Raw genomic sequence first — 15,679 nt, forward strand, 5'->3', positions numbered from 1 at the left:
TGGGGACTGTGAGACTTTCTGTAGAATACCCCAGGTGTCACAGCATTCAGGTTAAGGGTACCATGATTTGAGAGTAGATTCGATTTGGGGAGCAAGCAGAAGTCCTTGGGAACCGTGTCTGTGCATGATCATAAGTAAATGGAGCTGATTTTCCAAATGGTAATTATATTTGGTCTGAAAGACTTTCCTAGAGAGGAACTCTAAACAACATCATCTGTGGAATATGCAGCTAAACTCCCAAGGTTTCTACTTTGAAAATAGTTTTTATAAATACTGTAGAAAATCTATAATTTCTGGTGTTTTGTTAAAAAAAATTAATAGCTTATGATAATTTTCCCTATATTGGAAGAAGTTTTCTCTTTCCTGCTAGTTCCTTTCATTGAGTGGAGAAAGCACTTGTAAGTAGTCTGTATTTGGGGATGAATGGCATTTTTTTCAGAGGCAATAAATGTCACCAAGATGACTGTTGACAAGACATCTGTATTAGCCCTTTTACAAAGAGATCTCAGCAGTCATGACGTACCCTCAGTGCAAAGATGCTATCAGTTAGACTTTTTCATTTTTCGCCCTTCTCACTTACCACAGAGGAAATGTTTTGTGTAAAAATGTTCTTTTCTACACCTCACACTTTTTACAGTGGCTACTGTAAAACAAAATGATACAGTTTTGCTGTGCCCCCACCCAAATCTCATCTTGAATTCCCACTTATTGTGGGAGGGACCTGGTGGGAGGTAATGGCATCATGGGGGCAAGTCTTTCTTGTGCTGTTCTCGGGATCGTGAAGAAGTCTCACAAGATCTGATTGTATAAGGGGGTGTTTCCCTACACAAGCTCTCTTCCTGTCTGCTGCCATGTGAGACGTGCCTTTCGCCTTCCACCATGATTGTGAGGCCTCCCCAGCCACGTGGAACTGTAAGTCCATTAAACCTCTTTCTTTTGTAAATTGCCCATTCTTGGGTATGTCTTTGTCAGCGGTGTGAAAATGGACTAATACACAGAGCAATGGAAAATAACAAGTGTTGGAAGAATGTGGAGAAATTGGAACTCTTTTGTGCGCCATTGGTGGGAATGTAAAATGGTACAGCCACAATAGAAAACCAGATGATGGTTCCTCAAAAACTCAAAACTAGAGTTACCATATGATCCCACTTCTGAACCCAAAAGAACTGAAATTCAAAATAATTGAAAGCAGAGACTCTGATATTTGAACACTCATGTTCATAGCAACATTATTCATGACAGCCAGAAGGTGGGAGTGACCTATATGTCCATGGATGGATGAATGGGTAAACAAATATGCTATATATGCACAAGAGAATATTACTCAGCCTTAAAAAGGAAGGAGATTGTGACACATGCTACAACATGGATGAACCTCAAGGACAAATACTGCACGATTCCACTTACATGAGGCACTTACAGTAGTCAGATTCATAGAGACAAAGAATGGTGGTTGCCAGAGGCTGGGGAGAAGGGAGAATGGGGAGTTATTATTTCATGGGTGCAGAGTTTCAGTGTGGGATGACGAAAAGTTTTGGAGGTGGATAGTGGTGATGGTTGCATGACAGTGTGAATTTAGTTAACATTACTGAGCTTTACACTCAATGGTTAAGATGGTAAATTTTATGTTCATGTAGCACAATAAAAAAAATTCAGAGTAAAAATGTTCTGTTCTAACTAAACACATTGGAGAGGGATCCTAATTGCATGGGAGTGGTTCTGGGTGAGGATGCTGGGGGCATGGGCAATGTCTTCATCCAGGGACAGAGAAAACAAGGTTTCGTCAGCCGCAAGCTGCTGGGCTCTGGATGAGGAATGCGATTGGCCTCTTGCATAGCTGTTACCTGTTGCCAGCCCGGGAGCTTGAGCTTTCTTCTGCATTTTGGACTGACGCCTTGAAGTTACGTGAGCAATCACAGTACGTGAGCCTCTCACCTGCTGCTGTGGAGCTGCTGGACTGAACAGATCAGTGCATGTCCTGTCTTCTGGGTCCTCGCAGATGTTAAATTGAGGATCTCCTTCAAGGACGGGGGAGGCAGCTCTGGAGTCGGGCAGGAAGCTGAGTTGGCCAGAAATCCTTGTTTAATGACTAGAGGTAAAGAGCTGCAATTCCCTAGAGGTTGAGATAATAACAGGCTGATGTTTTCACAAGGAGATTGGGTGCGAGGCAGCTGCCGCCCTGGAGAAGCTGTCCTTTCCTCCCACTGTAACCGGAGCTGAGGCTGCACGGGCCTGGCTGTGCTCAGGGGACAGCTTCCAGGTCCTGAGCTAGAACTGGCCAATGTAAGGGTTTCCTCCCGTTTAAGGTTCTTTTTTCACCTTCTGGGCTGTGACCAAGCCAGACAGTGTATTCTCCCAGACATTCCCTGACAAACAGGTGGCTAGGTGGCTGCTGTGGTGAATGTGAGGATGACATCATGTCCAGCAGGAGCTACTGAGCCAAAAGCGGTGGAAGCTGGGTTTTCGGCAGCTGTGGCTGGGACTAGGAAGGACCCATGAGTGGACTGGGCCTGGGGCCACACAGAGCCCACACAGAGGCCAGGGCTCAGGGGGCCTCAGCACCTAGGAGGGCTTCACCTTGGGCTCCACATCTGACACAGAAAGCCGAGAACGCAGAGAACTCCTCCCTGGAGTCAAGAGCTCCTTGAGCCTGGGCCTGTGCTCCGGGTGAGAGTGCCTGAAAGGCACCACAGCAGACACAGCTGGCCCAAAGCTGCACCACCAGGATCCCTCTGGCCAGACTTTCCCCTGCAGCGTAATACAGTCTAACTCCTTGGGACACCCTTCCCTTCACCTTCTGCCAAGGGACCCTCTTGCCAGGCTTTGCACGTGGTGAGGTCCCAGTAAGTATCCGTGGAACTTGGTGTTATGCTCCCAGGCTTCCAATGCTGGTGAGGCCATGGCTGCTGGGTAGCTTGCAGGGCCCCTTGAAAGGGTCTGGAAACATCAGTCAATTAATAAAAGAATGTATTGAGTCCCAGCTGTATGCCTGGCTGTGAGTTATGCACAGGACGACCTGTGTAACTTGTAGTGCCCCATGCAAAATGAAAACATGGGACCCTGCGACAGCACAGCGTTAGCCCAGGGCATGGGTCAGACACCCACAAAGCCAGCTGTGTCATGCAGATCCACCTCAGCCTCGGGGAATGCACCTTGGAGTTTCAATGGATGTTGGGACTGGGAGCCGAGTCTAGCCCTCACTTTTTTCATTCCTGAAGTGAATGCTACAGTCCCTGCCTGGGGGTTTGATGTGAGTTGGCAGTGGGATGACATAAAAAGTGGATGCCCCTGATAATGAATAGAACAAAGCCAGGTTCCCTGGAGATAAAGCCGCCCCTGCAGGCAGGTGCCTTGCTGCTTGTCTTCTGAGAAAGGACATTGAACAGGAAGGATAGAGATTTAGATTCAGCTGACCTTTTCAAGACAGGCCTCTGAGTATAGCTCTCCCTCCCTGAGCTGAACACACCTCTTCCTCGGGTGAAGCAGTGGGTGGTGCCTTGGGGTCTGTCATTCGAGACTGCCTGTTTCCCCTCAGGGCGGCCATTAGATCAGAGAATGCGTGGAGGTAGAGTCCTCCTCAGCCAGAGGGCTGGCTCTCTGCAAAATGGCGCCCGGCTTGGCCTTGGCCAGCAGCTTCATTTCTCTTCTGTCAGACTGAGGCCTTGGTCCCTTTCTCCCTTTGCCCAGCTGAGGCAATGGGGCAAAGCTTTAAACATATACTGTTCACAACTCTGAGAAACCCTGGAGCAAGGTCCTGGGCCGCCCGGTCTTTATATGAATGTGTGTGTGTGTGCGTGCGTGCATGTGCTGCTCAAAACACCAGAATTGGGAAGGGTGCTGAATTGGGAAGGGTGCTGAATGAAGGGGCTGGGGCTAGATAGGTATTGGGCCAGTGAGAACACCTATGCCCCTAATTTTATTTGGTTTCCCCTCTGCCAGTGCTGCTTCTGTTGCCTATTCCTTCATCTTCTAAAATGGAGTCTGATGGAAAAATCGAGTCACTAGGCCTTTTCATCTCTTTATGATATTCCTTCTCCATTTCCCTGAAAGTTCCCTTGGTTTTGGAGTGAGGTTATGAAAAGTGTGGATCTCAAGCGTTCTTTGGGCCCTGAGAGAAGATGGGTGTGGGGCCTGGGAGGGGCCATGTCTGGGCCAGGTTGTGGCTCCTCACCCGGCTCCCAGGCTGAGTCCTGCCCCAGCCAACCCTCCGTGGTCAACCGCTGACCATGGAACTTATAAAGAACCATAGGAATGATCCAGCATTAGGAAAGAAGAGCCCAGACCCCTGACTTCCCCACAGGAAGCCAGATGAACCCCTTGTACCTGCAGAACCAGGGCTGGACCAGGTTTCAAGCATCTTTGCTGTCTCACTGTTCCACAGATGCCCACCCACCCAGGGGATCCTGGGGAGCTTTAAGGAATACAGTTTTTTATCCTTCAGCTTTTAAGTTCTGGGTTACATGTGCAGGATGTGCAGGTTCATTATATGGGTAAATATGAGCCATGGTGGTTTGCAGCACAGATCAACCCGTCACCTAGGTATTAAGCCTGGCATCCGTTAGCTATTCTTCCTCATGCTCTCCCTCTCCCTTAGCCCCCCTCACCTGGCTGGCCCTGGTGTGTGTGTACAACCATGTGTCCATGTGTTCTCATCATTCAGCTCCCACTCACAAGTGAGAACATGTGGTGTTTGCTTTTCTGTTCCTGTGTTAGTTTGCTGAGGATAATGGCCTCCAGCTCCATCCATGTCCCTACAAAGAACATGATCTCATTCCTTTTTATGGCTGCATAGTAGAGGAATACAGTTTTTAGAGATGACTTTTTGTTATCTTCTCTTTAAAGTGATACATGGTCATTACAGCATCAAAAACCAGTTGCTGCCCAAGTGGAGTAGCTTGGGGAAGCCACTGCAGTTGGATGCTATTGTCTGAGAATTGTCTCTGATCAGTGACTTGGCAAACATCTTCCAAAACATTTTCAGCTGCTGAAAGGAGTCCTTCCAGCAACTGTTATGTATAGAATAGTTCATCTGTAAAAGAAGATTCTCATGTGGGGTAAGTGGACCTACCCCTGGAAATGTGGATGGGTTACTGTTGCCAAACGCTGCTGTTTGTTATCATTCACTGTGGCCTGTGACCACTGGAACAATAACATTGCAGGATGACTACTTGAGGTTAACTGACAGTATTTTCTTCTTCCAGTCTTGGGGATACTGCATATACCTGATGATGGCCTCTTTTTTTTTTTTTTTTTTTTTTTAGGACAGATTTCTGTGTACACAAAGATGAACCGTGTGACACTGTTGGTAAGTTTAGAGTTGAAATAATAATCTAAGGGGCTGATACACCCTGGGAGAATCTGGAGACTTCTTGATCACAGTGGAGGAGCTGTCCTCAAACAAGCACTGCACATTCTGTTGCCTTCCTTCTTGTAAGTTGGTCTTTGACTTTCCTTTTACTATTTTCCTGAAATGTTTTGAAGTTATTTATGGCAGAAGGCATCTAGATGAAGAAGCTATGAAGAGTGACACCAAGGGGAAGAGCCACCAGGCTGTTCAAAGGGGTCTGCAGTTGGGGTTGCATTTGGCTCTGAGCATTTTGGTCACCCAGGCAGGAGAGGCAGCCCACTAAGTTACATAGCTGTGGTCATGAGATGGAAGCTTAGCAGTTTGTTCTCATGCATGCAAATGACCTTTACTGAGCTTTACCCTTTACCTTGGTGCCAGGCTCCTCGCTTTTTAGTGACTAAAGACAGCACTGAAAATGGCATACAGTGCTGAGAAAACCTCCTTTCCTTCTTCCCCTTCCCCTCCTCCTCTCCCTTTCCCTCCCTCACCTTGCCCTCCCCTCACCTTCCCCTCCCCCACTACTTTCCCCTTCCCCTCCCCTCCCCCTCTACCTTCTCCTCCCCTCACCTTCCCCTCCCCCTCTACCTTCTCCTCCCCCTCCCCCTCTACCTTCTCCTCCCCCCACCTTCCCCCCGCCTCTACCTTCCCCTCCCTCTCTACCTTCTCCTCCCCCACCTTCCCCTCCCCCTCTACCTTCCCCTCCCCCTCTACCTTCCCCTCCTCCTCTACCTTCCCCTCCCCCTCTACCTTCCCCTCCGACTCTAACTTTCCCTCCCCCTCTAACTTTCCCTCCCTCACCTTCCCCTCCCTCTCCTTCCCCTTCACCTGCCATTTTCCTTTGTCTCCTGTCCTCAGTTATGTCTGGTTTGCTCTTGACTTCTCATGGATTTCAAATGGAAACCATTCTTGAGTGTAGGAACACAGTGTTTGGTTAATACAGGCACAATGTCAAGGGTGTTTCCAGTTTTGCCTGCCATAGCACAAACCTTTGTTCATCAGGAGGTCGAAATATGGTATTGCATTACCAGAATCAAAATTGTGAATCGTGTGTGTTTAGAATTGTAAAATCGAAGAAAACAGTATAGGTGTGAAAAATATATAATGTTATGAAATTCACATGTTGAAAACCAGAGCTTCTTGTGGAGCCCCGGCAGTGAGTAATCCCAAGCCTTTGTTCTGGCTCTGCCACGTGCCAGCTGGGTGGCCTTGGGTGTGTCTCCACTCCGGTTTCTTAATCCATCAAATGATCACTTTGGATTAGGTGACTCACAAGACCCTTCAAAAGCTAATGATAGCTACCATTCATGTCACATTTTAGAGTTAACAAAATGATTTTTAATATATTACACTTAATCGGTCCTCTAAATAGATCTGAGAGCGAGGTGTCAAGAAGCAACCAGCCAACTCCTCCTGCTTTGTTATTTGGGGGCTGTCTCCATGAGGGAATTGCTAGACAAAGGCCATGTAAAGTATGCTTCCCTGGAGGGCTGGCTGACACAGGCCCAGGTCAGGTTGGGGCCGTGGAGACTTAAGCGGACTGACCTCTGTCTGTCAACAGGGCTGCCAGGCATGTGCTGTTTCTAGGAGTGGCTGCTCTTTCCTAGGGTTCATGGGTCAGGCATGGCCACAGTACCCCTGTCCAGGGCGCCTCTGCTCCGTGCTCTTCCTGCTTCCTGGCTTGCCCCGGGGAGACACAATCTCTCAATCGTGTAGCCCTTGCCTGTACTTCTCCCCTGGAAGCCCCTGAGCAACACAGAGCCCAGCTCTGGCCTCCAGGCTGTGTGTCCTTCAGGACCTGGCACTGGATTGAGAGGCATGGTCACTCCTGTTGGTTGGTTGATTAAATGAAGAAGAACTGAATGAATGAATGAATGCATGCATGCATGCATGCAGGTGAAGGGATTCCAATTCCAGTGTTCGTTAAAACCATGTATCCAATGGTGTGGTTTTCTTCTATAGGATTTATAGCTAGCTTTCAGTTTCTTTTGAGTATATAAAAGTTTTCTCTTTTGATGGGAATATGCCATTAATTGTGATTATATCCTGTGTTCAGGCCCCTGGTGAAGAGCAGCCAGCTGCTTCAAATCAAGCATCTTCTCCTTTCCTAAGCCACATCACCATACTACTTTTTATTGGTTTGCTTGGGCTGCCATAACAAAATGCCACACAAACTGAGTGGCTTCAACAACAGAAATGTGTTGTCTCACAGATCTGGAGGCTGGAAGTCCTAGATCCAGGTGTTGGCAGATTTGGCCTCTCCTGAGGCCTCTCCCCTTGGCTGTAGCTGGCTGCCTTCTCCTGTATCCTCTTGTGGCCTTTCCTCTGTGTGTGCACCTGCCTGTTGTCTCTCCTCCTTTCAAGGACACCAGTCATACTGGCCTAGAGCCCCATCTCTATGACCTCATATAACCTTAATTAGCTTTTTTTGTTGTTGTTAAGATAGTCTCACTCTGTTGTCCAGGCTGTAGTGCAGTGGCACGATCTTGGCTCACTGCAAACCTCCGCCTCCTGGGTTCAAGCAATTCTGTCTCAGCCTCCCAAGTAGGTGGGACTACAGGTGCCTACCACCATGCCCGGCTAATTTTTTTGTAATGTTAGTAGAGACGGGGTTTCACCGTGTTTGCCAGGATGGTGTCGATCTCCTGATCTCATGATCCATCTGCCTCGGCCTCCCAGAGTGCTGGGATTACAGGCGTGCGCCACCGCGCCCGGCCAGCCTTAATCAGCTTTGTTAAGGTCCTCTGTCTACCTATAGTCACATTGGGAGTTAGGGTTTCTACATAAGAATTTTGTGGGGACACAAGTCAATCCATAGCACTATTCATTTGATACTTTGCCACATGTTACTAGGGAGCATCTTATGTCCTCATCTCCCCTCCCAGGTGCATATGTCTCACTTCCTTAACAAGAAAGTCTTTTAATGGTCAGGACTGGGTGGAGTCGTTGTTCTTCATGTGACAGCTGGTTAGCTGAGGGCAGAACCAGTCTATTTCCTGATCCCCAGTGCGTGTTCTTTCTAATAGGTCAGTGATTTTCAGCTTCTCCAAAGGAGCTGGTGCCTTTTTTCTTTTTTAAAAAAATTAAACTTATACAGTGTTTTATTAGTATACCTTTATTTTAATGTGTTGTATTTTGCTTGTACAGATGATTAAGCCGGTCAGAACAATGGGATGATTTGATGAACAGAAAAATATAAAAACTGGGGTTATGGCAGTCGTATATTGATCTCAACATCCAATTTATTTATGGACTTTAAAATGTTTTTATTTTGAATAATTATACAGTCACAATAATTGCCAAAAGAGTACAGAGAGGTCTGTTGTACTTATCACCCAGCTTTGTCCAGTGGTAACATCTGACCTAGCTGCAGTGCACTCTCAGAACCAGGAAATGGATGGACCCGATAGAGTGAACTAGACTACAGCTCTTAATCAGGCTTTATGGTTTCTGCATGCACTCATCTTTTGGTATGCTTTCGTATAAAGTTCTGTGATGTCTTATTACATGGGCAGCTTTGTCCATCCACCATGACAATCAGGAACAGAAGGTTCCATGGCTGCTGAGATGCCCCCTCGGACTGCCTCTTGAGAGCCACCCCCTGCCACCCTCCGCTTCCCTAACTGCTGGCACCCATTTATCTGTATTCCATCTCTATGATTTTCTCATCCCAATATCCAGTTGATTTTTCATATTTTGTTTTGATTGCACAGAATGGAAAAATAATCTGAATCACATAGATGCATGCTTGCCAATGCTAAGAGATTTTCAACAGCTGCCTTGAAACTTCGGGATCCAGCTCGAGCTTGAGATGCTGTGTCTTGAGTTCTGTAGAAAAGAAGCTGTCTGGTACCTCGAGATAACTAGGAAAGCTTTGGGTTGCCAGTGTAGTGTAATTTGGTATATAACAGTGTTTTTTTGTTGTTTTAATTAGGGTGCAGCTCACATATATGTAAAGAGGGCAAAACTTGATGGATTTTTAATTTATGCCTATACTCTTCTTTTTTGGCTTAATCTGGTATTTCTTGAAATCATTTTAAAGCAATATCTTGAATTCTGTTTTAAATCGTGCGTTTTTATACTGTGATAAAATATACATAACATTTGCCACCAGAAGCATTTTTAAGTGTACAATCAGTGGCGTCCAGTACATCCACATAGTTGTGCAGTCCTATGCCTCTACTCTTGAAACCACAACACAGATTGAGGTAAAGAATGTCATCAGCCCTCCAGAAGGTTCCTAATGGCCTAACCCCACCGTCAGTAGTCCCCCAAGGGTAACCTGTTCTTGTTAAGTGTTTTAATGAGTGTTTTAAAAATAGTTTAAAATAGATTTCAGAGCTCAGTTTGAATGAAGCACTGCAATAAACTCTGAGGCACGGCGAGGGTTTAGGGGTTCCATGAAAAATACTCTTCTCTGCATCAGCCCATTTGTCTCCATTGCCCAGTCTGCATTCCTGATTGTGAGGAATGAGCCAAGGGCACCTGTCAGAAGGGGTCTGCCACCAGGCTGGGAGACTGGCTCGGAACACAGGCAGCACCTGGGGGAGCTCCAGAAGTGGGGAGGCCACTGACATCACATAGAAGTTAGTGGCAAGGCCTGTCTGGTCCATGTGCCACCACGGCTGGGGAGTGACCTCCATCTCCCCAAAACAGCCCAGGGTCCTGTGGTCTCCCCCTCCCCACCCCACCTGCACTGGAGTGAGGGAGATTCTGGCCTTTGGGCTTCCACAGGGGAGGCAACAGCACCTCCTATGAAGAATGCGTGTTGAAGGTAAAGGTTCCCAAAGGGGATCACTGTGCTTTAGCCAGGCGGGAGGATGGATGCCATACAGCCCAAGATGACCAGTGTCCCCTGTACCCTTCATATCTTTTGGTGAAGATTGAAACACAAGGTTTAGCATCTCTAGGCTTCACAAGGGTGCTAGTAATGTAGGCAAAGTTGGCATTTCCAAAGCCCTGATTCTCCTGAGCCCTGCAGTGCAGAGGCCTCACCACACTCCTCTGTACTGGGTGGACTTGAGTGAGCAGATGAATGGGCATGCTTTTAAAAAGTCACACCGGGGCCAGGGGTGGTGGCTTATGCCTGTAATCCCATCACTTTGGGAGGCCAAGGTGAACAGATCACCTGAGGTCAAGAGTTTGAGACCAGCCTGAATAACATGGTGAAACTCCGTCTCTACTAAAAATACAAACTTTAGTCAGGCATGGTGGCGGGCACCTGTAATGCCAGCTACTCAGGAGGCTGCGACAGGAGAATCACTAGAACCTGGGAGGTGGTGGTTGCAGTGAGCCGAGATCGCACCACTGCACTCCAGCCTGAGCAACAGAGTGAGACTCTGTCTCAAAAAAAAAAAAAAAAAAACAGGGTTACACCAGAAGGACCCTTCTTCCTTCCCTCTCTGCTGGCACTGACATGGGCTTCTTAGGCTTCGTTGGAATGGGAAGGAGAGCAAGGATGACCCCTTGGGAATTCTGCTGATCTCCACCTTGGAGGAAGTCACTGTAAGGCAGGAGGATCTGGAACAAGCCACCATCCCCTCACTGAGCGGCCCCCACTCTGTGCGTGTCAGACCTTCTCTTTGTGGGGTGTGCTCCTTTCCTCTGTTGAATTCTTCATCTGGAGCTGTCTGCTTTCCAGCCGCTATTGTGACATAGGTGCTGTCCTGGGTGAGAAGAGGGAGGTGACAAGACAGGGACGTGGTGGAGGTGAGACCTCAGGAGGTCGTGCCTGCCCTTTGCGTTTCTCTTCCAGATGCATGCCCTCTGGGCCTCTCTCTGGCAGTGGCTGAAGACAGCAGCCGCTTCTCTCCAAGCCTGGCTGGCCAGGCGGGCATCTGAGTGATGCTCAGTGGATGTGGAGCATTGGTTTTCTCCTACCTGTGCCTCCAAATTGAGCTATGGTGGGTTTTGTGTCAGTGTAAATCAAGCTAGTCTTCTTTTTTCCCCCTGCTTGGTCTCCCAATATTTTTTAATTAATGAAAGGGCCTCCCTTTTCCTCGTCCAGTGAAGGGGAGGGGCAATCCTACAGGAGGAAGTGGAGATGTTCCTCCGTTGCAGGCTGAAGGCCGGGTTGATGCTGTGGGGGTGCTTGGAGTCTGGTCTATGCGCTGGGGCCCAGCGGCCACGGCTTGAGGGACCCATGGCTTTCCCTGAACTTGGGGGGAAGGACTGCCTCCTCGCGTCACCCTTGGCACTGGTACCACAGTCTCTGATAGGTTTGGGTGGCCAGAGGGGAGCTTGGTAGACGTGCCCACTGCCCTTCTGGTGTGAGGAAGAGCATGTGGGTGGAGGAAATGAGGGTAGGGGATATTGCTGGCCAGGACAGTGGTGTTTGGGAACAAAACATTGGTTTTGGAAATCTGTGTCAGGCCAGCCCACCAAGAGGCCACAAAACCAAGAGGAGCTGGGGAACTGGCAAGAGGTGAGGGGGAGTGGGTGTGGGTAATGGATGGTGTTGTGTGCTGGACCTGTTGAGTTTTTATTAACTGAATGTGTCAAAGAAGAAGAGAAGCTGTGAACCCTGTGATGTTATCAATTAGGTAAGAAAGAGATGCCTCTTTTCATGCATGAAAACAAACATATGAAAATGGACCCATCTGACTGTACTTCCTCCCTTCTGCATTAGTCACCCTGTAACCCTTCACTTAGCCCTGGCGTCCTTGCTGGTTAGTGCGTAGAACCCTCTGGGGAATTTCCGTCACAAGTGAGCCAACATTTTCTGTGTTACTGTGGTGGTGTTACGTCTTCATTCTGTGAGGGTGGTTTTGAATTTTCAAAAAGAGGTGTTGAAAGTTTTGCTGGGTGAGGCTGGCAAGTCATGTTTGAGATACAAATAAAGTTTTACTGGCTAGACTACCTCTTGGGTTTCTTTGCTTCTTGGGGCTCTCCTATTTGCTTGTTCCACTGTATTGTTATTCCTCGTAAGCTGACAGAAGGCAAATTTCAGTTGTGCTTTAAGATTCTGTGTTAGAAGTATAGTCTCCAGGCCAAGTGTTGTGGCTCATGCCTGTAATCCCAGCACTTTGGGAGGCCAAGGTGGGTGCATCACTTGAGGTCAGGAGTTCAAGACCAGCCCGGCCAACATGGCAAAACCCTGTCTCTACAAAAAAACAAAAAATTAGCTGGGCGTGGTGGTGGATGCCTGTAATCCAAGCTACTCGGGAGGCTGAGGCAGGAGAATCGCTTGAACCCAGGAAGTGGAGGTTGCAGTGAGCCGAGATCGTGCCTCTGCACTCCAGCCTGGGCAACAGAGAGGGAGAGAGAGACACTGTCTCAAAAAAAATAAATAAATAAAAAATGAATAAAAAGGCAAACCACTTGAGCAGGTACTTTACAGATACATGGATGGCAAATAAGCTTATGAAAAATTAATATCACTCGCCTATAGCAAAATGTAAAATTAAAGCTATGATGAAATATGGCTATAGAATGGATAAAATACAACTAAAAAAAAAAAAAAAAGAGGTGTAGTCTCCAGGCATTGCTTCTGAGGGCAAATGACTCCTTCAAATGAGTAAGTTCTGAAGTGGCTTTCTCCTTATCTAGGACCCATCTCACTTTTGGGCCCTGTTCTGGGCTTATCCACACTATGTCTTTGGTGTCTACTCTGAGAAGGTTACAAAGGGGAAGGCTTAATTACATATTTGTTGTCCCAAATTAGACAACTTGCGGTCTTTAGCAAATTCATCTGTTTGTCAGAGGCTACCTTGGTATTTATAATTATGCTTTTGACCATATTATTTGCTTTTTGAGAGGTTTTATGAAAGGTTTCAATTTTGGGAATCAAATATGCTTACATCTAGCCATCAAGAGTGCAGAAATTTTTGGCAAGGTTCACTTTCATCATACTATTAAAAAATAGACCATCTGCTTAAAAGACTTAGGAAAGTCGCATGCTATTCATTTTAGGGCTTTGTGTCCCACAAATTCAGCTTGGATTTCTTGGCTGATTGAGTTGCCTGGAAAACAAAAAAGTGTGGGCTTTAAGAAACTAGTTCCCTTTCTCACAGGTTTAGCTTTAAGTGTCAGTAGAGTATTTCCTGCAGAATGCCAATTAGGTTGTGTCTGATTGTTGAAGAGGGTCTGCAAAAGACTGTGTGTAGGAGATGTTATGCCTAAGAGAACAGAAGAGGACAAGGACCGGTGATCCCGAGAACATTCCTGCCTTGACCTCTGTGTGGTTGCTCTGTGCACCACTTAAAGATAGTGACTGGGGTGAATAAACATGTAAGATGCATGTGTCTATACCTACACACAAATACCAGACACATATGTACACACATGTATATGTACCTTTAGGCTCATGCATATCTGGGGTGCATGCACACACATGGAAGTGTGCAGTGTGTGCACTTCCCATACCTTAAGGCCTGGCGAGGCTCCATCTATGCCTGCAAAATCTGTAAGTTCTCTACCAGTGCTTGTTAGATCCTCCCGAGAAGATCTCTCTGCCCTGGGAACAACAAAATAAGATCCCACTGCGGGAGGTTTGTGTTTGAGACTTGGCTGGAAGTCCATACTGAAACCAGTTGCCCCAGGGGACCAAGTTCAACTTTTCTTGTTCTTCCTGCCAGGGTTGTGTCTAAGGTTACATAATGGCTGAAATACATTAGAAAATGGTGAAAATATGTAGGTATGTTTTTGCATGGGATGGGCTTCTACCAGCCCTTTGGAGATGTAGAACCAACATTTACTTTGGAACTAGACAGAGACCAACAAAACGCAGGGCTGTGCATGATTGCCTTTTGGACTGGAAAGCAAGAGGGCTGAGCAAGCAAAGCAGCTCCCCTTGCAGGGTTTCCAGCCATGACCTTTCAAATGCAGGCCCAGAGTCCCCTTCATCGTTCTGGCTGGGAAAGTAAGTGTCCTGTAAGAGTGTCCTTCCTTGAGGTGGCTGGTGAGTACCTTCCCAGGCCCCTGCCTGCGAGGGGATTTCTGAAACAGACCTCCCTTCCAGGTTGGCAGGTGCAAACCTGCACATGATATTGGTGACATTGGTGTCAGTCCAAAGCCCACTGCCCTGTCATTCTTTCACAGCTTCAGTATGACAACAGCAGAAGGAGTTCCTCTTGTTCTCTCGGTGTTTCTGTTCCTCATGGCCAAGGAGCGCCTCATGACGAGCTTGGAATGCAGTGCCATGCCTCATTGCCTTATGGTGGGGCTCTTAGTCCAGTCATGCAATTCTGAGTCAGCCTGACCCTTTGTTAGGTTTGTTAGAAACCGACAAAACCCTCCCCGAAAACAGGAGGGGGAATAGAATCGTGAATGGAAACTAGGCCTTGATGTGATGCCTCCTCTGTAACTGTGAGTCCTGAAGAGCTCTTAGAGCCTGTGTGCTGCCTGTTCATAAACAGCCTGCACTCAGAGGTGCAGGAGAGGCAAGGAGAACAGGTACCATCTGCAGCCAGTGCCATTGGAACAAGGCCCCTGCTCTGGTTGGAACAAGCCAAGGAAATCGCAGGCTGAGAACCAGGGAAGGGCTCCCATCACAGTCTCCTGTACAGTGGCCCTCAAGGTCCTGTTTACCACCTGCAGGGGCCCTTCATCTCCATGATGAAGGCTGAGTCCATCACCAGATGCCACACATAAGAAGGGGGGACAAAACATGACTCCTCTTTATAAAACTGTCAGATCTCTTGAGACTTACTCACTATCAACAGAACAGCACAGGAAAGAACTGCCCCCATAATTCAATTATCTCCCACCAGGTGCCTCCCATGACACGTGGGAATTATTGGAGCTAGATGAGATTTGGATGGGGATACAGCCAAACCGTATCAGTAAGTCACTCAAGGACAGTGGTGGATGACATTGGCTCTGCAGTTAAACCTGCATTCAAATCTTGCTTGTCCACCATTGTCCTTGAGTGACTTACTGATACGGTTTGGCCTGTCCCCACCCAAATCTCATCTAGCTCCAATAATTCCCATGTGTCATGGGAGGGACCTGGTGGGAGGTAACTGAATTATGGGGGCAGTTCTTTCCTGTGCTGTTCTGGTGATAGTGAGTAAGTCTCATGAGATCTAATGGTTTTATAAAGAGGAGTTCCCCTGCAGAAGCTCTCTCTGGCCTGCCACCATGTAAGAGATGACTTTACTCCTCTTTGCCTCATGCCATGATTGTGAGGCCTCCCCAGCCATGTGGAACTGTGAGTCCATTGCCGTGAGCTGAGATCCGGCCACTGCACTCCAGCCTGGGTGACACAGCGAGACTCCGTCTCAAAAAAGAAAAGCCAGATTAACAAGAGAAAAACAAATAGAAGTTGAGTATGAGCTGGGATCTCTCAACAATGAGGAACACAGAGGGTTGGTTAGAATTTTATACCCAGACTCT

At 47.5% G+C, this 15,679-nt stretch overlaps 1 protein-coding gene across 2 annotated transcripts in view; it reads left to right on the forward strand.

The window, feature by feature from the left end:
* The window catches only part of ADAMTS17 (ADAM metallopeptidase with thrombospondin type 1 motif 17), a 361,470-nt gene that overhangs the window by 80,063 nt on the left and 265,728 nt on the right, over window positions 1-15,679 (forward strand). For both annotated transcript variants that reach the window (XM_023193603.1, XM_023193604.2), the window contains exon 7: window positions 5,262-5,305. In XM_023193603.1, coding sequence (XP_023049371.1) covers window positions 5,262-5,305 — 44 coding nt within the window. The remainder of the gene's footprint in view (window positions 1-5,261; window positions 5,306-15,679) is intronic.

This window comes from Piliocolobus tephrosceles, chromosome 6 (assembly GCF_002776525.5).
Source record: "Piliocolobus tephrosceles isolate RC106 chromosome 6, ASM277652v3, whole genome shotgun sequence".
Classification (NCBI taxonomy): Eukaryota; Metazoa; Chordata; class Mammalia; order Primates; family Cercopithecidae; genus Piliocolobus; species Piliocolobus tephrosceles.